This window comes from Gossypium hirsutum, chromosome A01, assembly GCF_007990345.1.
Source record: "Gossypium hirsutum isolate 1008001.06 chromosome A01, Gossypium_hirsutum_v2.1, whole genome shotgun sequence".
Lineage (NCBI taxonomy): Eukaryota > Viridiplantae > Streptophyta > Magnoliopsida > Malvales > Malvaceae > Gossypium > Gossypium hirsutum.
The window spans coordinates 26,036,782-26,062,015 of record NC_053424.1 but is presented as its reverse complement, the minus strand read 5'-3'; the positions used below and the strand labels follow the sequence as shown (position 1 = coordinate 26,062,015).

The following is a 25,234-nucleotide window of genomic DNA, read 5'->3' as shown; positions in this document are numbered from 1 at the left end:
TAGAGTTCTGTATAGATGAATTGGACTATGGACAACTAATTTAGTCAAAATTGTGGTTAATTAACACCCAAAGACTAAATCGTAAAGTCTAATTGCTGTAAATTTTTAATTAGTAAATGAATTGGGGACCCAAAACAACAATTATATCATGTTAAATTACATATTAGTGGGTGGTATGATTATATGATCAATAGCTTCATTAAAATAAGGTTTATTAAATTAAAGTAAGGTTAATTATTTTAATTAACCATTTAATCATGATATTTAAATGAATTTTTGGTGGGAAAAAAGAGAATTGCATATTCTCCACCCAATTTTAGAGAAAGAATAAGAGAAAAACACTGTAGCAAAGGGTTTTCAAGCTTTTGGCTTTATTTCAAGTATGTCCCTAGCCATTTTTCTTTGCTTTTTATAGAAATTAAATTATGGGAGCTTGATCTAGCTAACGCATGTACTAATTTGCAAAATTTTTAAAGTTTTAGAAAGTTTTCATGATAGAGATTTGAAAAATTTTGGTGTTAAAGTGTTAGAAATTAAGTTTAGTGTATGAAAAGGATTAAATTATAAAGCTTAATTGTTAGTTTTGTACATTAGAGACCAAATTGAATAAAATGAAAAATTCTCATGAATTATTGGTAGGAACAGAAAATAGAGCGTCCCTAATTACTTTTTGGGAAATCAAATTTTAATTTGAGGCTTTAAATTGGAAGTTATGATTGTCCCGATTTTAAGGACTAAATTGAATAAATTGAAATTTTTACATAAATTGATAATTGCTTGTGAATTGGCTGAAATTTAATAGTATTTTATATTTTATGACTATTCGTAGCTAACATCGACGCGGAACCGTTAAGAGGGAAAGAAAAAACAAAAGTGGTCGATAAGTAGTTAGAAATTCTGGTTTGTACATTTATAACTGAAAGTAATATAAATTACTTGCATTTTCATGTTGCATGTATACGGGAGTACCAAGGTAAGTATAATGATAAAACTTATTGGATCGAGCTCGAATCTGATTTCTTATTATAGAGGACCAAATTGAAGAAAGTGGAAAATAGCATGAATTGTTTGAATTATGAATTATGAATTATGTTGTGGAATTGAGTGAAAATATATATTGAATGATATGAAATACGTATGTTATGTTAATTAATTGAATTATTATAGTGTATAGGATTGAAAATTTTATGTGTATTATATTCTAAACAGAATTAAAATTTGATACCATATTAACTAGTCAGGTTCAGTTGGATATAGTTGGCATGCCATAGGATTGGATTGAGTACGGGATTATGCGCTTATACACCAGGATGCATTTCATGTGCTAGATATACACTTATGCGCCAAGATGCACCTTGTGCGCCAAGTATGCATCTTGTACGTCAGGATGCACTTCGATGCTAGTTTGGTGTGTTGATTGAAAAATTGATATGTGTATTATATTCTAAATGGAATTGAAATTTGATACCCTACTAACTAGTGGGGTTGATTTGGATATAGTTGGCATGCCATAGGATTGGATTGAGTACGAGATACGCCAAGATGCATTTCATGTGCTAGATATACATTAGGCGCCAAGATGCACCTTGTGTGCCAGGTATGCATCTTGTATGTCAAGATGCACTCCGATGCCAGTTTGGTGTGTTAGTTGGACGATCCAAGTATACGTCCTAGTCTGAGTTGTAAGACCCCTTACTCGAGTTTGGTGTCAGAACAGGATACGGGATGTTACCGAGCTTAAACACATACACACAATCATTTTCGGGTCATAAATTTCGCTTGATTTTTGAGACTTTCAAACTTGCTCTTAACGACCTTAATATAGACCTACAAGTTCCAAAACACGCTTTGGAAATGGTTCGAGAATAAACCAAACACTTTAGAAAACTTTGTAAAATTTCAAAATAAATAGGGGCACACGTCCATGTGTCTTCTTAACATGGCCAGGTTGAAGGCCCGTGCGGCTCACACGGACTGAACATATCGGGACAAGCCTATGTCCCTAGCCCGTGCGAATTTATTTCTCGATTCAAACCTACAAGGGTTTTCACACGGCTTGGCACACGTCCATGTCCCCCACACTGCCATTACACACCCGTGTCTCAGCCCGTGTACAAAAACCTTGACATTCTATTTCTGACATCAGTACCCCTTTAAGGGCACACGGCCATGGTACACATTCGTGGACTAGGCTGTATCCTCCACACGGTTGAGACACATGGCCGTGTCTCTGCCCGTGTAGTTGCTACTGGGCATTCTGTTTTGCCAAATTTAGGTGCAGAGGATACACGACCTGACTACATGCCCATGGGGCAAACCTTGTGTAACACAAGGTCTAAACACATGCTCGTCTGTCTACCCGTGTGGACAAAAACAAGGCTATCTTCCAAGCCTTTTTTCCACCCTCATTGCACCAACCTACATAACATCAAACATAACCAATCCAAGCATACACACATAATCAAAACAGCCACAACCATGAGAATTTCATCAAATGTATTTAATAATAATCAATATTAGCCAACATTAATGGCTTATACAAAATAAATATCACATCCATATGAGCCAACACTTGTAGCTAAACTAACATGACACTAAACAAAAAGACCAAGTCTCTATACATGCCACACTCAAAACATTTAAACTAACTATACCAAAAGCTTCAGGTGATAGTGTGATCGATGCCTCCGACGTCCCTTGATTCCAATGCTAGCTTGGCTGTACTATATGAAAATAGAAAAGAGAGGGAGTAAGCATAAAGCTTAGTAAGTTGCATATAAATAAGTAACAACATCAACCATGCATATTTAAACACATAGCATAATATAAATCAACACAATATTCTTAAGTAAACAAAGGTAAATGTCACTACATGCTTATATATCACAAGTATAAGCCAAAGATTACAAAATCGTCCCAAAATCATTTTCATAGCTTGAACTTACTCATGTCATTCTTACCATTAAGGCATCCTAACTAGACTCTTATCTCATGAGTTTCGAATAAGAACCTGTACCATTCACAACATGATTATATCATTCCATATCTTTATCATAAGCTTTAAAATAACCCGTGAAACCATTTGTAATACTAAAGGATATCTAATAAGCCTCACACAAGAGGGCAAATTGCCGATGCCATGCTCCAAACATAGTTTTACACTAGCTCACATGTCGAGGCCACACTAGCTCATATGTCGAGGCCGATGCCATGTCCCAGACATGGTCTTACACTAGCTCTCGTCTCAATACCGATGCCATGTCTCAGACATGCTCTTACTCAGGCTCTCGTAACATTACTGATGCCATGTTCCAAAAATGGTCTTACATTGGGTCTCATAACATTGTCGATGCCATGTTCCAAACATGGTCTTACACTGGCTCTCATAATATTGCCAATGCCATGTTCCAAACATGGTCTTGCACTAGCTTTCATAATGTGTCGATTCCATGTCCCAAACATGGCCTTACAGTAGCACACATATCACCCAAATGTAATGGCATGGATATCCAATCTATTCCTAGGTTCAACCGGGAATTTACCAAATTGAATTTCATCATACATTAATCATAAGCATATTCAACATTATTTTGCAAAATCAATCATTCCACACATAATAACGATAAAGTTTCCTTACTTACATACAACTTACCTTGGTATACAGAAGGCGAGCGACTAGTCGATTTTTAATTCGCTAGCTTGGTTTTCTCCCGATCTAGGTCTGAATTTCGTATTTCTTGATCTATAATGATAAAATTTACTAGTTTAATCATCACATTAATCAATGAAATTTTATAATTCATATTTTAGAAAAATGACTATTTTGCCCCTAAACTTTCACAAAATTACTATTTTACTCATAGGCTCGTAAATCGATTTTTATCAAATTTTCTCACTAACCAAGCCTAGTCGAATTCTTTTTATACTAAAAGCAGCCCAAAATTCCAATTATTACTCATACTTATCACTCATTTTGTCATCTTTACAAAATGGTCCATTTTAGGTGTTTTCATGAAAATCCTTTCACAAAATTTGTTTGTTTAACAACCATGAATCATTTTCTTCCATAAAATTTTAGAAATCCACACGATTACTATCATGGAAAAACCCTAGACTCTCAACCATTTTGCAAAATAGCCCTCCTATTAGTTAGCTTAAGCTACAAGGGCCCTAAAAGTATAAAAATCATCAAGAAAGACCATCAAAATCACTTACTTGCAAGAGTCTAAATTTGCTTAAAAATTCAAGCTCCGATGGCCTTTTTTCTTGAAGAAAATCGGTAGAGAAGATAAGAAATGAAAAAACAAAAGATGATAGCTTTTCCTTATTTTATTATATTCTAGTTAAATTAGTCACCAAATTTCATCTAATTTGAATTTACTATTCCTTTGTCCCTATGTTTAGCCACTAACAACTTTATGGTCTATTTACTCAATAAAGACCTCTAATTTAATGTTCCATAGCTAATTGACACCTTTAACTAATAAAATAAAACTTTTGTCCCTTATGCGATTTAGTCCTTTTTTGAAATTAAGTAAGTAATTACTAAAATTATTTCACCAAAATTTTCATACACTCATATAATCATGTTATAACATATAAAATAATATTAAAAAAATAATTTATCCGACCTCAGATTAGTGGTTCCAAAACTACTGTTCCGACTAGGCCCAAAATCGGGCTGTTACAATTCTTCCCCTTAGGGATTTTTGTCCCCGAAAATCATACTGTTAAAAAGGTTTGGGTATTGGTCTCTCAAGGGCTCCTCGGTGGCCTCTTCTATCCCATGTTTATGCCATAATACCTTTACAAGTGATATACTCTTATTCCTCAATTGTTTAACCTCCCGAGCCAAAATCTTAACCTGTTCTTTGTCATAAGTCATATCTGACCGAATCTCAATCTCTATTGGTGAAAGAACATGCGAAGGGTCAGAATGGTAACGGCATAACATCGACACATGAAAAACATTGTGGATCTTCTCTAACTCAGATGGCAAGACTAGTCGATAAGCTACTGGTCTAATTCTCTCAGTCACCTTATAAGGTCCAATAAAACGTGGGCTTAATTTTCCTTTCTTACCGAATCTGAGGACTTTCTTCCACGGGGATACTTTTAAAAACACCTTATCACCGACTTGAAACTCAATTTCCTTTCGTTTCAAATTCGCATAAGATTCTGTCTATCCGAAACGGCCTTCAAATAGTCACGAATTATCTTTACTTTCTCTTTGATCTCTTTGACTAAGTCAACCACGTGAATCTAACTTTCTCTGAGTTCGGTTCAATACAAGGGTGTTCGGCACTTACGCCTATACAAATCCTCATAATGCACCATTTTCAAACTTGAATGATAGCTATTGTTGTATGCAAATTCTACAAGTGGTAAATACTTTTCCTAATTGCTTTGGAATTCAAGGACACAACACCGCAACATGTCCTCAAGAATCTGAATTACTCTCTCCGATTGACTGTCGGTTTGCGGATGGAAAGCTATGCTAAAATTCAACTTTGTCCCCAAAGCTTCTTGTAACTTTTTCCAAAACCGCGAAGTAAACCTCGGATCTCTATTCTAAATAATCGACAAGGGCACTCCATGGAGCTTTACAATTTCAGAAACATACAAATCGGCTAATCTTTCAAGCGGATAATCCATACGCACTGGTATAAAATGAGCTGACTTTGTTAGCCGATCAACCACAACCCATACGGCATCTTTCTTCATTGGCGTCCAAGGTAACCCGAACACAAAATCTATAGTAGTACAGTCTCATTTCCATTTGAGAACCATCACAGGCTGAAGTAAACCCGAAGGTACATGGTGTTCAACTTTCACTTGCTGACAAATTAGGCACTTAGAGACAAACTCTGAAACGTCTCTCTTTATTCCCGACCACCAATACATTTTCTTCAAGTTATTGTACATTTTCACACTACCCGGGTGGATAGACATACAACTGCCATGTGCCTCATGCAAAATTTTTCGAATAACCTCATCGTCTTTAGGTACACAAATTCTGTCTCGAAACATTAAATAGCCATCTGAACCAATCTGAAAGTCTAATTCTATACCCGTCTCGAACTAAGTTATCTTAACTTGTAATTCTTTATCACTTTTCTGAGCTTCGTAGATCTCTTGCAAAAATATTGGTTTCGTTCTCAACTCGACTAAAATCAAACCATCATCGGTTACTAACAATTGAGTGTTCATAGCCCTCAAGGCAAACAATGATTTCTTACTCAAAGTATTGGCAACCACGTTCGCCTTCCCCAGGTGATAGTCTATCACCATTTTGTAATCTTTTATGAGCTCTGGTCATCTCCATTGCTGCAAATTTAAATCTTTTTGAGTCATTAAGTATTTAAGACTCTTATGGTCAGTGAATACTCGGCATCTCTCGCCATACAAGTGGTGTCTACAAATCTTTAATGTGAACAATATGGCTGCTAACTCTAAGTCGTGTGTCAGATAACTCTTCTCATGCGGCTTCAGTTGTCTCGAGGCATATGCTATCACATTTCTTTCTTGCATGAGCACGCATCCTAATCCATTCAAGAATTCATCGCTATACACTATGAGTTCTTTTCCTGATTCTAGCTATACTAAAATTGGGGCTTCATCAACAACGCCTTAAGTTCCTAAAAACTCTGTTGGCATTTTTTCGTCCAATCGAACTTGACATCTTTCTATAGCAACCTCATCATCAGAGTAGCAATCATAGAAAATCCTTTAACGAATTGTTTGTAGTAACCCACTAAGCCTAGAAAGCTTCTAATCTTCGACACATTCCTCGATGGTTTCCACTCAACAATAGCCGAGATCTTACTCGGGTCAACTCTAATTCCATCACTCGTCAAGATGTGTCCTAAGAATTCGACCTCTCGGAGCCAAAACTCACTTTTACTAAACTTGGCATACAACTGCTTATCTCTTAAAGTCTGAAAAATAGTTCTCAAATACCCATATGTTCACTCTCATCACGAGAATAAATTAATATATCATCAATAAAAACCACAACAAATTTATCCAAGTACGGTTTGAAAATACGGTTTCCATAAACACTGCGGAAGCATTTGTTAAGCCAAAGGGCATGACAAGGAACTCATAATGACCATACCTCGTCCGAAATGCCATTTTCGGCACATCTTACTCCTTAACTCTTAGCTGGTAATAACCAAATCTTAAGTCTATCTTAGAAAACACTGTGGCTCTTTTCAATTGGTCAAACAGATCATCAATCATTGGCAAAGGATACTTGTTCTTCACAGTCACCTTGTTGAGCTGTCTATAGTCTATACATAATGTCATCGACCCATCTTTCTTTTTCACAAAAAGTACCAGAGCACCCCACGGAGAATAGCTCGGTCTTGCAAAACCCTTTTTCGTTAACTCTTGTAGCTGAGCCTTCAACTCTTTTAACTTCAACGGTGCCATCCTATACGGGGCAATCGACATAGGAACAGTACCAAGGACTAATTCAATACCAAACTTGAATTCCCTAGATGAAGGCAGTCCGGGCAACTCTTTTGGAAACATATCTGAAAACTCACATACCACTGGAACTGACTTAATCTTTACCTCCGACACTTGGGTATTCAACACAAATGTGAGAAAAGACTCATACCCTTTTCTCAAGTATTTCACAGTAGTCATAGAAAAATCAGTATAGGTAAGCTATCCGGTTCACCTGATTCAACCCGAATAATATCCCCATTTTCACATTTTAGCTCAATAAACTTACTACCACAGTTTACTAATACGTTATGAACAGTCAATTAATCTATGCCAAGAATTAGGTCAAATTCAGCAAACAGTAATAGCATAAGGTTAGCCAGAAAACAATGACCTCTAATCATCAAATGACAGTTTCTACACACTTTGCCAACTAACACATGCTTCGTAATGGGTTTGACACTTTTATCACAAATTCTGTAGACTCAACAGGCATATTCATGCTAGACACGAATTTTACACAAGCATACGAATGGGTAGACCCCAGATCAATCAAAGCTACAAAAGAAATATCGTGAAGAGAAAAAGTACCCGTAATCACATCTGGTGACGATGCCTCTTCGCGAGCGCGAATGGCATAAGTCCTTGTAGGCCCTCTAGCCTCGGACCTTACGGTGGAATCTCTAGGCGCACCTCTATTATTAGCCCCTGTTCTCGGGTTCTTCTGTAGTCTACCTCTCGAAGGAGCATTACTCGCTCTCGTATCTTGCTTTTCGCCTTTCTCCTCCATTTCAGGACAGTTCCGGATAAAATGATCTAACGACCCATATTTGAAATAGCCTCTTTCATTTCTTCGGCACTCACCAAAATGGCGTCTACCGCACTGTGAACATTTTGGTATGTTCAGTCGAGCACTACCAACACTCGTGATAGAAGTGGTTTGAGCCTTAGACATTGTGTACTGCTTATTCTTATTTCCACTCAAGAATCCTATTGAAGCATTCAATTGAATAGTAAACTCTCTCGATCTCTTGGACGAGGTCTGAAATGATTTTCCCATTTGTCTTTTCTTTGAGTCGCGAGACTCGTTATTAGCTTTTATCTTCTCCTTGACCAATTCTTCTACCTTGCAAGCTCTCTCAACAAGCACCACAAACTCTCTTAACTCTAAGATGCCTACTAATAATCGAATGTCTTCATTCAATCCGTCCTCAAATCTCTTACACATGATGGCTTCGGTAGATACTCACTCCCTAGCGTATTTGTTGAACCTTACAAACTCACGCTCATACTCTATTACTGTCATTCGGTCTTGCTTCAATTCTAGAAATTCCTTCCTCTTCTAATCTATAAACCTCTGACTAATATACTTTTTTCGGAATTCTTTTTGGAAAAACTCCCATGTAATCCTTTCCTTTAGTACAACTGACACGAGGGTGTTCAACCATTGGCAAGCCGAGTCTCACAAGAGTGACACAACACACTTCATGCACTTCTCAGGTGTGCAAGACAGCTTATCAAATACCCTAGTGGTATTTTCTAGCCAGAACTCTGCCCTCTCTGGGTCATCATCTATATTCGCTCTAAATTCCTCGGCCCCTTGCTTCCTAATTTTGTCAATCGGAAGTTTCTCCCTTCTTAACATCTATACTCCTTGGGGCGCTATGGGGTTAGGTTGAGGGATTTGAGGGGTGGGGGAGGTAGAGTGTTCTGATTTGCACGAACAAACTCCGAATACCAGGCATCCATCATATGGAGGTAGGCTTCTCTAGCCCCTCCGCCCTGACTCATTGTCACGGGCCCGCTCTCTACTGGCGTGGTCCGTTCAGCGGCGGCCGACACATTATCGGGATCCATTTGCTATATGAAAACACAATTTAGATTCGTCAGCAGTCATCACACTATCACAATGTATTATGGCATGTATAGCTAGCCTCAATACTCATGCTAGGTTAGTCCGAGAATAGACTAAAAAATAGCTCTAATACCACTAAATGTAACACCCCTTACCCAAGATCGATGCCGGAATAGGAGACGAGATGTTACTGGGCTTAAACATATACACACAATTATTTTGGGGTCATAAATTTCGCTCGATTTTTGAGACTTTCAAACTTACTCTTAACGACCCTAATATAGGCCTACGAGGTCCAAAACACGATTTGGAAATAGTTCAAGAATAAACCAAACACTTTAGAAAACTTTGTAAAATTTCAAAGTAAATAGGGGTACATGCTCGTGTGAAAGGGCGATGCGCCCGTATGTCTTCTTAACATGGCCATGTTGAAAGCCCGTGTGGCTCACACGGCCTGAACATATCGGGACATGCCTATGTCCCCAGCCCGTGTGAATTTATTTCTCAATTCGAACCTACAGAGGTCTTCACACGGCTTGGCACACACCTGTGTCCATTACCTGTGTCCCCCACACGACCATGACACGCCCATGTCTCAGCCCGTGTACAAAAACCTTAACATTCTGTTTCTGACGTTAGCAACCCTTTAAGGGCACACTACCATGGTACGAGCCTGTGTGCTAGGCCATGTCCTCCACACGGTTGAGACAAACAGCTGTGTCTCCGCCCGTGTGGTTGCTACTGGGTATTCTATTTTGCCAAATTTAGGTGCAAGGGACACACAGCCTGACTACACGTCTATGGGGCAAACCATGTGTCACACACAGTCTACACATACGCCCGTATGTCTGCCCTTATGGGCAAAAACAAGTTTATCTACCAAGCCTTTTTACCACCCTCATTGCACCAACCTACACATAACCAATCCAAGCATACACATATAATCAAAACAACCACAACCATGAGAATTTTCATCAAATTTATTTAATAATAATCAATATTAGACAACATTAATTGTCTATACAAAATGAATATCATATCTATATGAGCCAACACTTGTAGCTAAACTAACATGACACTAAACAAAAAGACCAAGTCCCTATACATGCCACACTCAAAACATTTAAACTAACTATACCAAAAGCTTCAGATGATAGTGTGATCGATGCCTCTGACATCCCTTGATTCCCGATTCTAGCTTGGCGGCACTATATGAAAATGGAAAAGAGAGGGAGTAAGCATAAAGCTTAGTAAGTTGCATATAAATAAGTAACAACATCAACCATGCATATTTAAACACATATTATAAATCAACACAACATTCTTGAGTAACCAAATGTAAATATCACTACATGCTTATATATCACAAGTATAAGCCAAAGATTACAAAATCATCCCAAAATCATTTTTATAGCTAAAACTTATGTCATTCTTACCATTAAGGCATCTAACTAGACTCATATCTCATGAGTTTCGAATAAGAACCTCTACCACTCACAACATGATTATATCATTCCATATCTTTATCATAAGCTTCAAAATAACCCGTGAAACCATTTGGAATACTAAAGGATATCCGATAAGCCTCACACAAGAGGGTAAATTACCGATACCATGTCCCAGACATGGTCTTACACTGGCTCACATGTCGAGGCTGATATCATGTCCAAGACATGGTCTTACACTAGCTCTCGTCTCAATGCCGATGCCATGTCCCAAACTTGGTCTTAATCTAGCTCTTGTAACATTGCCGATGCCATGTAACACCCCTAACCCGTATTCGTCACTGAAATAGGGTTACGAGGCATTACCAGACTTATACACTAACATTTATACAAAATCGAATCATAAATTTTGCATTCTAGATCAATTATTTTCAAATTTCATCATAATGTCCCTAATATGGGCCTACGGAGCCCTATACATGCTTTGGAAGTGGTTCGGGACTAAACGAGTAACTTTGAAAACTTTTCCTTGAAGATAGGGTTTGGATTATGATTGTAATAGTGAAATAAATAATTTGATAATTGATAATGATACATGATAAATGTTTAAATTTAAATATTGGATAATATTTAGAATGTGTTTGAATTGGTTTTGTATTTGTTATGGATTAAAATTTGCAGGGTTGACTAGTAAAGTGTGACAGACTCATTATTGAGTCCACACGGCCTGGCACAAGAGCGTGTGACCAGACCATATGAGACACACGGCTTACACGCGAGGATGTTGTTAGGTCGTGTGTCCCTTGCACCTAAAATGCTACAAAACAGATTACCATATGGGCTGAGCACACGGCGTGTGTCTTGGCCATGTGAAATTAATTTATTCATAGGAAAAAGTCAAAGAGCTCCACGGGTAGAGGACACGGGCCTGTCCAGGTCATGTGACCCATACAGTGTGGCCACACGGGCGTGTCACATATGCCACACGGGTGTATGGTACTGTTCATAAAAAGAAAATTTAAGAATTTTATGAAAAAATTTATAAGCTTCCGATTGAGTCCCGTTTGGTTTTAACATACATTTTAAGTCTCGAGGGCCCATTAAAGAAAAATTAAGATATATTTTATGAACTGAATTGTATTTCTTTCTCTATTAATTGTAATCGAACTGTAGTGACCGGTAATACTCCGTAATCCTGTTCCGACTACGAGATAGGGTTAAGGGGTGTTACATGCCATGTTCCAAACATGGTCTTACACTGGCTCTCATAATATTGCCAATGCCATGTTCCAAACATGGTCTTACACTGGCTCTCATAATGTGGCCGATATCACCCAAATATAGTCTTACACTAGCACACATATCACCCAAATGTAATGGCATGGATATTCAATCTATTCTTAGGTTCAACCGGGAATTTACCACATTAAATTGCATCATACATTAATCATAAGCATATTCAACATTATTTTTCAAAATCAATCATTCCGCACATAATAACAATAAAGTTGCCTTACTTACGTACAACTTACCTCGGTATACAGAAGGCGAGCGACTAGTCGATTTTTAATCTACTAGCTTGGTTTTCCCCTAGTCTAGGTCCAGATTTCATATTTCTTAATCTATAATGATAAAATTTACTAGTTTAATCATCGCATTAATCAATGAAATTTCATAATTCATCTTTTAGAAAAATAACCATTTTACCCCTAGACTTTCACAAAATTACTATTTTACCCCTAGGCTCGTAAATCAATTTTTATCAAATTTTTTCATTAACCAAGCCTAGTCGAATTCTTTTTATACTAGAAGCAGCCAAAAATTCCAATTATTACTCATACTTATCACTCATTTTGTCATCTCTATAAAATGGTCCATTTTAGGTGTTTTCATGAAAATCCTTTCACAAAAGTTGTTTATTTAACAACCATGATTCATTTTCTTCCATAAACTTTTAGAAATCAACATGATTACTATCATGGCAAAACATAGACTCTCAACCGTTTTGCAAAATAGCCCTCCTATTAGTTAGTTAAGCTACAAGGGCCCCAAAAGTACAAAAATCATCAAGAAAGACCATCAAAATCACTTACTTGCAAGAGTCTAAAGTTACTAAAAATTTCAAGCTCCCATAGCCTTCTTTCTTGAAGAAAATCGGTGGAGAAGAGAAGAAATAGAAAAAAAAAGATGATAGTTTTTCCTTATTTTATTATATTCTAGTCAAATTAGTCACCAAATTTCACCTAATTTTGACTTACTATTCCTTTGTCCCTATGTTCAACCACTAATAAATTTATGGTCTATTTAATCAATAAAGACCTCTAATTTAATGTTCCATAGCTAATTGACACATTTAGCTAATGAAATAAAACTTTTGTCCCTTATGCGATTTAGTCCCTTATGCGATTTAGTCCTTTTTCGAACTTAAGTAAGCAATCGCTAAAATTATTTCACCAAAATTTTCATGCACTCATATAATCATGCTTTAAAACATAAAATAATATAAAAATAATTTCTCTAGCCTCGGATTAGTGGTTCCAAAACTACTGTTCCGACTAGGCCCAAAATCGGGTTGTTACACAAGTTAGATTAATAGGGGTGATAAATGTAACTTGGTGAATGACACAAATATGTATAAATGATATTATTTTAATGATTTGTACTTAATGTGAAAGAAATGTTGAAATCACACAGTTAAGTATACAATCAAATGAAATCAAACCCTGGGGGCCGAAACGAATTCAAACGAGTTGGTAGACTCTAAAAGCAAGTAAAAAATGTAATATTATAATTGATATATATGTAATGGTCTTGTAATTGAATGATTGATATTGGTATGTTTGAAATATTTTTAATTATAAGTAAAGTTAATGTTTTGATATGTTATAAGTGAATTGGGATGAGTTGGTATTGTTGTAAACATATTCATGCATTTAGATTGATGATGAAAGTTTGGCAACTAAAAATATAATCAAGTTGAATGTTACATGCATATAGATATACTTATATAGACTTGAATGAATTTTTTTATGTTTATTCGTCTTGAATTATAAATTTACCACTACGCCTTATTGCTCAACATACAATTTATTTTTTCCGTGCGCAGGTTTAGGTGATTCTTGAAGCCCCAGAACTTGAAACTAGCATCTAGACTATCATTTTTTACCTTACAAAGTTTGTATATAGTAACTCATTTTAGTCTTTTGGGCATGTACCTAGGAAACTATTGCTAAAAGTCTCAAATGTTAAGTTATATGTATGGTTTAATTATTGTTAATATTTTGGTTTTGTGTTGAAATGGGTTTTAATTGATGTGGGATACGTGAAATGGTTGCATAAGAAGTTTATATGAAATTTTAGGTCACTTTTTACTTGTAAACAGGTGGGTTTTGGAAGAAACAGGTTGTCACGTCGCAACGATAAACCTTTGATGTCGCAATAAGAAACAGAACAAAGTCCATGTGGCGACATCATTACTCAAGGCCAGGACGAACACCAAAAAAAGAGTTGTGTCACGACGAGGAACCCCCGGTGTCGTGATGTCAACTCGAAACTTTGTAATTCTTACAATCTAGTCTTTTTTCGACTTCATGTTAGTAATAGAGCTTTTGTAAGTTCGTATAAGAGCTAAAAATAACTATGTATCATTTTATACATTCGCTTTAGTTATATTTGAATGTTTAACGGTTGTAATTGAATGTAATTCGACCGTAGGTGCTCCGGCAATGAATGCAACACCTTGTAACTTGGACCCAGTGATCGGGTCGAGTAATGGGGTGTTACACATGTAGTTCACTGTATGGCGCATCACAATCTTTGAACAACTGTTCCATCGCCATTTGTTTAGCACACTATGCTTTCTTATATGACACTCTGTATTGAAACTAAGATTGCATGCCAGCAATCAGGATTGATACAAGAATAGTGGGCATGTCTTTCGCATCAAGATTCCGATGGTATTACGTCATTCGTGTAGTAGTGCATGTATTAGGCCTAACATATTTTTGAATATCCAATAATTGTGACCTTTGTATCAATGCAACTCGTACCCACTATGTGCAACCTGTTGCAGACCTCCAACACTCCCCAATATATAATGTTGGTTTAGTTACAATGACTTTGTAGTCTACCGACACTTTCATGCTATACTTCTTGATGGAAAATACACATTTCTCCTTGTTTAATAATTATTAACCTATAACCAACTCTTCTAATTTAGAATCAAATGCCAACATATGAGAATGTATTATATCTGGGTATTCAGGAAACTCATATGTATGCGTAGCATCGGGATCTACGTTCAATATATGGGTTGAAAGATCCGAGTCATTATTTAGACATTATTGAGATCCAAGTCAATAAACTTTTCACCTTCGTAATTAGAACCACCATCATTATCAGGTCCTTCCTCACCATATACATTGATACCAATCACGAATAGATATATCTGTAAACGGGGAGTGTCATTAGGGTTGTTATACACAATCGAAGCATTGCGTGGATTATCACCCCATGTCGATGTCTCCCCATAATCGTACATTTCTACCCACCTAACATTTAAATCAAAGTCAAACTCGTGTACAGAAGATCGCCTATCGATAAAAGCTCTCCGACCTTTGTATATAGGTCTTCAATTCCATGTTGTTGATTTAATGAAGTGACATTTTAAACAGACTCAACATCAACTAACTCAACAAACAACTGAAGTTTTTAGGCGAGCAATATAGTGCAATTATAATCTCCACATCAACATCCTCTACAAGTTCCATCTCCCTATATTTGCACAAGATTTGACGAAACTGGAAATTTGTATAATAGTCTAGACATCCTCCTCCCCTAATGTCAAGCAATTTTTGCACTAATCTTTTGTTTTATTTCATCAAGTTTTACACTCTTGTTAAGTGTTATTCCTATTTGATGGTGCAATTCAAATATACAACCAACTGCTATTTGTAAAATTACCCCCATTGAAATGAACATATACGAAGATTTAGTTATTCATCTTTGATACTAAATCTATAAAATAAATTAAAAAAAGTTCATATTAAAACAATTCATATTATTTTAAAAGCAACAAAAAAAATGTTTTTAGCAAATAATATAACTTGCATCTCATACTATTAATTATCAATATAAAATAAAATTACATAGAAATAATTATAAACTAATGTTATCAACTAAAACTTGATTTTTAAAGTCTAAAATGAGAAGCAAATATATTGATCTTCAATTTTGATTTCTAACAATTTTTTTCTCTCCTGTTTTGTCAAACAAACTCTTTTTTTTTTAACTCTGGCTTTGTTAAACAAGCTATTTTTTTTCCTTTTTGTTTTTTTTTCCGGATCTTTTTGGCCTTGTGTGTATTAACAAATACGAGTTTTTTTTTAAAAAAATTTATACCAGAGTCGCCAATGTGTCAGACAACATCACTTAAACAGTCATTTTTTCCCACAACATTATTAGGTGATAATTGGTGGTAGAATGTTGATGGTACCGCTTAACAGTGCGACGACCCCATGATCACTATATATTTCAATCCATTTTCGTAATTATTATATTTCTCATACTATTTTTATACTTAATTTTTTTGTATTATTTTTATAAAAAAAGAAAAAGAAAAACAAAAGATAGATTATAAATGTAATATCAATGTAGAAACGGACCGCAAGCTTCTCACGTAGATGTGGCTGGTGCAAAAAAACGAAAGGCGAATTGTAACGGTGGACTAGTGGTAGAACGGCCCATCAATTAAGAACACGTGTCGAAAGTGTCATCGACTGGAGGACTGTGTAATTATTTATCTAGACTAAACCTAGAATGCAGTCCCACTATTATTGGAATCAAATCGAACGGTCAACACCATCGGCGTTCCATCAAACGGCCGCTGTTCGCTGCATATTTTATCATATACTAATAAATAATAATTTTCTTTCAAAAAAATAAAAAAATTATATATTATATATTATTCCTTTTTCAATTTTGTTTGCGCATTTGATTGATTTTCCCAGTAATAAACCTGGCCTTCACGAGAGACGTGGTGGCCAAAGATCAAGTTTGCAGAAGAATCCATGGCGGTTTTCCCACATCTAACCAATCCTTTCCATATATAAAAATCATTTAATATTTAGGAAATCATTAGGTTTGTAGAACCAACATGGGATCCGAACTCAAGGATCTTAATTCTAAACCCGCCAAGACCCAACAGCCTGACCCCAACGACGACGATGCCTCCGCCAAAGACCACCGCCCCCTCCTTGAATCCACCGCATCATCCGCCGCAGAAGATATCCAGGAGCTCGAGAAGAAATTCGCCGCCTTTGTCCGCAATGACGTGTACGGTTCCCTGGGATGCGGAAAGCTCCCATTGAAAGAGAAACTCCTGCTGGGCATCGCCCTCGTCACGCTTCTCCCTCTACGTCTCCTTTTGGTAATGTCTATTTTGGTCCTGTATTACTTGATTTGTAAAATTTTTACGCTATGCTCGGCCCCGAATCTGGAGGAAGATCAGGAAGATTACGCACACTTGGGTGGATGTAGGCGAGCTGTGATTCTCCAGTCGGGCCGGTATCTCTCTAGGTTGCTGCTTTTTATGGTAGGATTTTATTGGATTAACGAGACTCATAAGGATTCAGCAAATACACAAGACAACTCAAAAACTGAGGTACCCTTGTCACTTATTTAGCATTGTTTACATGCTAGTCCAATTTGCCAGCTTTAGTTAATGCACGTTAACATAGAAAGTAATTGCATGATCAGCATTGTCCTGAGTTTTCAATTTCTTGGTTTTAATTTTTCTACAGAGTACCAAACAATCAGAAGAGCGAGTAAGGCCTGGGGCAATCGTATCTAATCACTTGTCATATTTAGATGTCTTATATCACATGTCCTCTTCCTTCCCAAGTTTTGTTGCCAAGGTCTCTCAACTTTAGCCGCTTTTCTAGTTTTGATTATTGATTATGTATAAATGGTATGTTTTTGCTGGTTTAACTGACATATTTCTTGTATGATTTTTTTTCGATTGAAACGCTTGGATTTTATTGCTGAAGAAATCAGTGAGTAAACTTCCCTTGGTTGGTCTCATCGGGTGAGTTCATTTTATCCTCCTAAATTTCTCCTGCGATTTGGTGCAAAACAATGTGCCATTATTGATTCTTTTGTTTCTTGTCAAATTGTTATGTTCTTTTCTTTTTGCCCGTCCAAAGCTTGATATACTTGTGGTAATTGTTTTGCAATTTATTTCACTGTAAGCTCTTAATCTATGAGCTTCGTATGGTATACTGTAGTAATGTCTAGCGAGCAAACTGTTTATATCAGAATAGAAATATTCAGTTTTGGTAAGAGTATTTGTGGATCCATTATTACTGTTATTTTTACTTGATGGCTATATGTTTCTTTTGTTTTCTGTCCTACCATAACTATATTTCCTCTATGTTGCATGTTGCGTTCCTTGTACAAATAGATTGGTTTGAGTTGGAGCGGTGAATGACATTTGGCTTATTTCTTACAGCAAATGTCTTGGTTGTGTCTTTGTTCAGCGAGAGTCAAAATCATCAGACTTCAAGGGTGTTGCAGGTAGAAAAACTTGCAACGTCAAGCCTGTTCTTCGCCACTTTACTATTGATCAAAGGTACAATGCCTAACTGGTCTCTCTTTCAGGCATCGTGACTGACAGAGTTCGTAATGCACATCAAAATGAATTGGCTCCAATGATACTGCTCTTTCCAGGTTAATTAATCATCTTCCCGACCACTATATAAATTTATGACATGGTTTAATTTATGGTGCATGAACGACTGTATGGGTGTATATGTACGTCTGTAGCTGATATTTCCTAGCATCCTAAGCACCTGCCTATCCGTAACTAGTAAAATTTGATTTATATTCTTCATGAAAACAGAAGGAACAACAACAAACGGGGATTTCCTCCTCCCATTCAAGACTGGTGCTTTTTTGGCCGGAGCACCTGTAATGCCTGTTATTTTAAGGTATTCATACCGAAGATTTAGTCCAGCTTGGGAGTCAATATCTGGGGTGCGTATCTCTTAAGCAAATTTACATTGGCTTCGTAATTTTTTGGTAATAAATCATTTTTTTCAATTCTTAATTCCTGTAACTGATTGCTGGATATCAATATGTTAATGCATATGAGAAATTTTGGTTTACTTCTCTTAGTTATTTGGTGGTCTTACGTGCGTTATAGTTGCAGTGATGCTGAGTTTTGTCTGTTACACGAATATTCTGATGATGATTTGTTATTTGTTTAGTGCATTTGTATAAAATCTGATAAAACTACTGTAACCAATGCTTGTTCCTGTAGCCTTTCCTGGTTTATGGAACAAGTTTCCGAAGAAACTACTCAAATGTGAACATAATATGTACTTATCATATAAATCAAAAGTGAAGGAAAGTTGTTAAGAATATGGATAATTATCTGGAAAATATATATATATTATTACGTTTTTCCCTGCAAGAAAACATTGAACTTAATTCGACGTAATTTTATGAGAACTATATTTATATTATGACATTCTTTTCCTGCTGCTCTTTGTAGGTGCGTCATGTGGTTTTTCTTCTGTGTCAATTTGTAAATAACCTAGAGGTAACACGGTTACCTATCTACCACCCATCGCAGCAAGAGAAGGATAATCCGAAACTATATGCTAATAATGTCCGAAAATTGATGGCTGCTGAGGTATGTATATACCATCAACTTTCTCTTAAAATTTTGGCTCTTAGGTACGGTCTCTTACATCACTCTCCATGGTTAACATAGAAGCTAAACTAGGGCCTTTCAAGGCAGTAATCTATGTTAACCAGTTAAGATGAAATACAACTCTATTGACCATTTTCAGAGGCTATATTATGGTCGTAATAGAATTCTGAAACACTGGTTTAAATCACCATCATATGACATTGTTACTTGAGTTGTCTTTCATGCTATGTTTACTTGAGTTCGCTTGCATGTGTTTCCCGTACCCATTTCGTTATGCATGTCAAGATTTGATAGTTCAAAGAAAAAAAAAAGGTAATGATGTTAATGGGAGTATGACTTTGTTTTGGGTGCAGGGAGATTTGATAGTTTCGGATATCGGGTTGGCTGAGAAGCGGATATATCTTGCTGCTCTGAATGGTAATAATAGACTGCCTAGTGTTTTGCATCAGAAAAACGATTGATAATTTCTTGGCCTTGCTCCCACATGTTATCTATTCACAGTTGAGTTTCTTAGTTTGCACTCACAACGCCATTGCAATTCTATTCTGAACTTCTTAATTCATGAAAAGTATGGCCATCCCTAGGGGCTATTTTTATTTATTGGTTTTGTGGTATAACTATCTATTTGTAGTCCAAGTTGACTACTGCTTTTGTAAATCTGAACCGTCTCTTTTTTGTTCCTGCAGGTCTACTTGGTCAAAGCTAATTTGGATTCTCCATCTGTATAGTCAATTTTTTTATTCTATTTATTTTTTATATATTAAAAAAAAACAAATTCAGGTTAAGCGTATAAAAAGACAAATTTTTATTTTATTATCATCGGCTGGGAATGGAGTGGTACGCAATTGCCCCTGAAATGCTAATTCCATTTTTTAGTAGTATTAATGTAATTTTCAGGATTTAAAAAAAAAATCTTTAATTTTTCCTCATTTAAATTTATTAAGCTTTCATCATTACAATAAATATTACTAAATACCCTTCTTTTTTGTTTGTTTGTTTGAAATTCTAGTGGCAACTAGAACTCAAATATCGTATAATAAATTTAATACATAAAATATATAAAGAAAAGATTCTTTTTCCTTATATTGTGATTGTTGTTGATGAAGTTTCTTTCTTTCAAAAAAATAAAAAAAAAGTTCCATAATATAATGTTGATTTAGTAATTTACAATAGACATCATGATTCGCTGATGTGCGTTACCATCTAATAGTTAAAAGAATTTATGAATAGATATAATTTTTTCTGAAAAAAATCAACACAAATTTAAGTAAAACTATAATATTCGTATACTTTATTTATTATTACTTTTTTTTTTTTGTAAATACACATACATTCTAGTATCATTATCTTTTTTATCTCATAAATTTCAGTATTCAATATCTCTAGAAAAACTTAACTAAACAATATTAGTTTGAGTTAAGGAATAAAATATAAAATAAATTACATTAATTTAGAAACTTGCATTTATTAGGCTTTTTCAGAAAGGAATAAATCAACATCTCCAAATAACGATCTAAAAAGCACATTGGTGTTGTGTTACAAACAAGACAACATCCTAAAGGAACAAGAACACAACACCAAAAGAAATCTTCAAACATTTATGCCTGTTTTTTTATGGAGGTTGCTTGGGATGCACTCAAAATGCCAAAGGAAAAAAAAAATCCCCAACCAGTTAGTTTTCTTACCTTTCCTTTTAATGTAAAACGTTGTTTGAATTATTCGAATTCGACGATGGTGGCAAGCAGCCTCTTGAAGGTGATTTATGTGAAGTCTTCTGCTGCTTCGACACTGAAGCTAGGCAACTAAAGGGAGATCTCAATCTCTTCTTCTCACTATCTTGCGGTTCATAATTTGGATCATGCCGAACAACTGAAGTTTTAAGGCCTTCTGGAAGAATGCAGTTGCACATTGAACCTGACACACAAAAGCACAAGTTTCAGGTTGTTTGAGATCCATACCAAAATGCAATATGAGAATAAACATCTCATGTATCTTGCAAGTCGGGAATGTAATTGTGTACCTATTCTTGCCAGTCGATTTACCCATCTAGGAATGCATTTCCCCGTCAGCTTCTGACAAATATCATCACAGAAGTGGTTGCAGTTCTTGACTATCAAGTGATACGTATCACCATTGTACCTTTCCGAGTAGTGCTCCACAAAATCCCTTACTTGGTGTGGGTCCAATGATGTGGTTCCAATGAATATTGATTTCTTAAACTTGAATCCCGGGCACTGTCGTGGTTCAACCTCAAAAACACCACTTGTTGGGTAGTCATGAGCTCCAAATGCATATTCCACACCATGAACTATACAGCACGTAGTTGGGTTATCAGAAAAGCTAAGACTTAAAGACTCAATACCAGTTAGCAAAAACAAAATTCTCAAGTCCATATCTTGCATATTTAGTTTCATTGCTCTGTATTATGAATTATGTAGCCTTCATTCCAACTCGACAACTGTTATGGTAAAATGCTATAATGAAAGACACCAAACAAGCAAAGGAGCAAAATCACAGAGTAAAAAATGATATAAACCAACCTTCGACGCCGGAATGAAAGATACCAAGGCCCGCCCAGTAAATATAGCCATTCACGGGTGTTAGGTCATATACATTGAGATATACCGGAGTACAACTTGGACTGAAAGTCGCTGGCTTCACTTTCGGGAAAAAACAACGAGAAGCTGATTTGTTTTTGAAAAGACGTGGCAACACTGATTTCCATTTCTTCTTCGATTCAAATTCCATTTTTTCTTAAATGATAAGAACAGACCTTGATCAATGCCTATACAACCTGTGGTAAAAAAATAGCAAACATTAGCTATTTGTCTTAAAGGAAGAAATAAGCTAAAAAACAAGAGAAAGATGTATACTGTAAACAAATCTTTAATAGAAAATGACTGCTCATATATTCAAAGATTGCACTAAAATCTGGTAAAAATATCATGGAAGCCCTTGTACTCAGAGTCAGATCACATTTTGCCCCCTTTTACTAAAAAAATGCACAAATTAATCCCTATACATTTGATTAAAGAAGTTGATCCTTTCTCTTAAAAACTGGCTTGTTGACAGAATAACCAGTCCCTTGTGACATTTGTAACAGAAGGACGAGTTTGCTATTTGATCTAATATATAGACACTAATTTGCCCATTTTTTAGTGCCTAGTTCAGAGGCCTCCATAATACTTTTACCCTAAAAACTATCTTTTATCAATTGATTTTTGTTAATTTTATACCAATGCTAGCTAATTAACCCTGCATTGTATATGAAACTTCATATCTCCCAAAGATATCAACAAATCAACTCCCATAGTCATGAAGAGGGGGGAAAACCCAATACAGAATGACACAAACTTAACATAAAAGCGAACTTTAACAAGGAGGGGAAAACCCAGTGATTTTTAGCAGCAAATTGAACCATCAAGCGATGCATTTTCGACATCCATTACCAGATGGATATAGATTTCCATTATTACTCAGAACATTTAAAAATTCTTTAATAAATGTTGGAAAAGGAGCAATCTTGATTGGCAGTCCAGGAAAAGAAAAAATAATAAATACCATAAGAAGAAAAGAATCACTTCAGATCTACTGAAAACTGTTAATACCCAGAAGGGGAAAAGAAACAATAAATGAAACAAAGTAAGATATCAGAGAGAGACAAGATTTACAACGTTAAATAGAAGAAAATGAGGGAAAACGAGAAGGTACAGGTTGAGAGAAGAAGGCCATTCAGCGTGAAACGTAAGGCAAGCCGCCACTCCAGAATCGAAGCTCAGTTGGCATTGAAGGGAAAAAGGCTTCGTGATTCTGTATTGCGACGAACGGAGAAAAAACCAGACGAACGAAGAAGAATAAGATGAAACCTTTAATGAAAAGCCAAAAGGCAAAAGGCAAAAGGCAAAAGCCCCCACTCCCCCGTCTTCGAAACTGGAAAGCCCGATGCCTTAACGAAGAAGATGGGGAAAGAGAATTTCAAAAGCCATAAGCTTTCTTTTGTTTCTCTCTTCGTTTCTCTCTCCCCTCCCCCCCCCCCTCTCTCTCTCTTTCTCTCTCTCCCGTTCTCTTAATCTCCTTTATTATTCTGTTTTACATTTTTCACTCCGCTCCTCATTCGCTTCCACGCTTTCTTTCGCATTTATTACTGTTTTCTTTTTATTTTTCCAAATATTCTTTTTATTTACCCCATACAGTATTGGGATGCATGTTGTTAAATTAGACGTTCAACTGACTCGTATAATGATTCAATTATCAAAAAAATGTCGATTTTTTTTTAAATTAGGGTAATTTTTGGAATATTTATGGGCACACACTCATTCAGGAAAAATATTTCTAGCTCGAAACGTTTTTTTTTCTTTGTTATTTTTTAGAGTTTAAGGTCAGGGTTTTAAAATTTAAATTAATTAAAATTTTAACATAATAATTGTAATTATTAAATTTGATATTTAAAATATTTGTATTTACACTAATCGTATGTGGTCGCCTATATCGAGCGCTCTGTTTAAGTTGTTACCCGATAGGTTATTCCGTCACAAACTAAAAGGTCGCCTAATGTCGAATCGAATACTTGATAACATGAATATTCGGGACAAGTCAAACCAACAGAGGAAGATATAAACTAGAAAACAAATACAAATTCTATTGTAATATGTAAACGCGCGGTTCTGTAAAATGATAACAAATATTAGCTTTCATTTTATGAAATAGTAACTAATTACAACTTCAATTTTGTGAAATGATTACAAATATCAACTTTAATGTGGTTAAATGATGACGAAATTACTCTAAAATCATAATAATAAAAATCATCGAAAAAATATAAACGTTCGATACAACAATAAAATTAATCAATCCAGATGCCAGTCAAAATCTGTGCCACATCCAGGTGGTTGACGATTGCGCACTGGATTCCTCCTTGGTTCAGTCTTTACACGGGATTGTGGCAGTTGGGGTTGTGGTCTCAATAGCTCATCTTCTTCGCCTTCAGTCGATTGCAATCTTTACATTCTCGGTTGTCATCGTGCATCCTCCGATCTAGGAATAGATGGTTGGAAAGATGACCCGACTTGGTAGAACAAAGAGCTCGAAGGTATTTGCGTTACAAACAGCTAATGAGCATAACTATGTTGAGTCCCATACATCGATAGGATAACAAGTGGAATCTCCGTAACTATGCAATACAACTTTAGATTTACATGGTAAATTTTGGGTAAGTTTTTCTATTTAATTATGAATACATGTATATGCATGAATTGCTTTGGTGTTTTTTATCCATGCCAAAATTATGAATACATATGCTTGCTAATTATTTGGCTTTGAACCAAATAGTCAAAAATTAAGGTTTTGATTTTTTATTGCATTATTAAGGCAACCTTATTTTGGGTTATTTTGGAGTTTAATTAAAAAAATAATTTTGACATTTGACTGTTGGGTAAATTTTAAATTTAAATATTGGTATGTTTATATATATATTAAAACAACTTAATTAAAGCAATAAGTCACCAAAGTGTTTTTTTTTTGTATAAGTTATTTTGTTTTAAAATATAAAAGGTTGTGTGCATGTAACTTAAGTTATGTTTAATATTGATCTGCCCAAATGAAGGTTAATAATATTACATGTGCAACTATAATAATAAGCATGTGACAATTATTCGATTTTACATGTAAGCAATAAATTGGCCCAAAAGAAGATTTATGGTTCGACACATTCTTATTGTCAATGTTTGATTATTACACTAATATATCACTTACAAGTTAATATTTTGTCCA

The 25,234-nt window shown here is 35.6% G+C and overlaps 2 protein-coding genes across 4 annotated transcripts; one reads left to right on the top strand and one right to left on the bottom strand.

The window, feature by feature from the left end:
- The first annotated feature begins 16,718 nt into the window (after positions 1-16,718).
- LOC107916641 (lysophospholipid acyltransferase LPEAT1) lies at positions 16,719-20,394 on the top strand. 3 transcript variants are annotated; one of them, XM_016845956.1, is made up of 9 exons: positions 16,728-17,413; positions 17,553-17,666; positions 17,799-17,836; positions 18,260-18,324; positions 18,409-18,477; positions 18,650-18,783; positions 19,304-19,444; positions 19,819-19,965; positions 20,152-20,322. In XM_016845956.1, the coding sequence occupies exons 1-8, from the start codon at positions 16,907-16,909 to the stop codon at positions 19,924-19,926; spliced, it is 1,176 nt and encodes a 391-aa protein (XP_016701445.1). In that variant the 5' UTR covers positions 16,728-16,906; the 3' UTR covers positions 19,927-19,965; positions 20,152-20,322. The 3 variants fall into 3 exon arrangements, with proteins under 3 accessions (XP_016701447.1, XP_016701445.1, XP_016701446.1); XM_016845957.1 differs by having other exon boundaries at positions 16,729-17,413; positions 19,819-19,882; positions 20,152-20,394; XM_016845958.2 differs by lacking the exons at positions 19,819-19,965; positions 20,152-20,322 and having other exon boundaries at positions 16,719-17,413; positions 18,650-18,828; positions 19,304-19,445.
- A 520-nt stretch (positions 20,395-20,914) lies between these two features.
- On the bottom strand, positions 20,915-23,572 carry LOC107918039 (deSI-like protein At4g17486). Its single transcript, XM_016847536.2, has 4 exons — positions 23,177-23,572; positions 22,006-22,259; positions 21,486-21,773; positions 20,915-21,379 (listed from the first exon to the last, which is right to left on the bottom strand). Exons 2-4 carry the CDS (start codon positions 22,211-22,213, stop codon positions 21,159-21,161), a joined length of 717 nt encoding a protein of 238 aa, XP_016703025.1. The 5' UTR covers positions 22,214-22,259; positions 23,177-23,572; the 3' UTR covers positions 20,915-21,158.
- Positions 23,573-25,234: the final 1,662 nt, after the last annotated feature.

Excerpts from the sequence above, each read along its gene's own strand:
- LOC107916641 (XM_016845956.1), top strand. The coding sequence starts at position 16,907 with ATGGGATCCGAACTCAAGGATCTTAATTCTAAACCCGCCAAGACCCAA. Across the intron at positions 17,837-18,259 it reads CCCTTGGTTGGTCTCATCGG|CAAATGTCTTGGTTGTGTCT; the intron begins GTGAGTTCATTT and ends TATTTCTTACAG. Across the intron at positions 18,325-18,408 it reads AGACTTCAAGGGTGTTGCAG|GCATCGTGACTGACAGAGTT; the intron begins GTAGAAAAACTT and ends TCTCTCTTTCAG.
- LOC107918039 (XM_016847536.2), bottom strand. The coding sequence starts at position 22,213 with ATGGAATTTGAATCGAAGAAGAAATGGAAATCAGTGTTGCCACGTCTT. Across the intron at positions 21,774-22,005 it reads CTTTCATTCCGGCGTCGAAG|TTCATGGTGTGGAATATGCA; the intron begins GTTGGTTTATAT and ends CGTGCTGTATAG. Across the intron at positions 21,380-21,485 it reads AAATCGACTGGCAAGAATAG|GTTCAATGTGCAACTGCATT; the intron begins GTACACAATTAC and ends TTTGTGTGTCAG.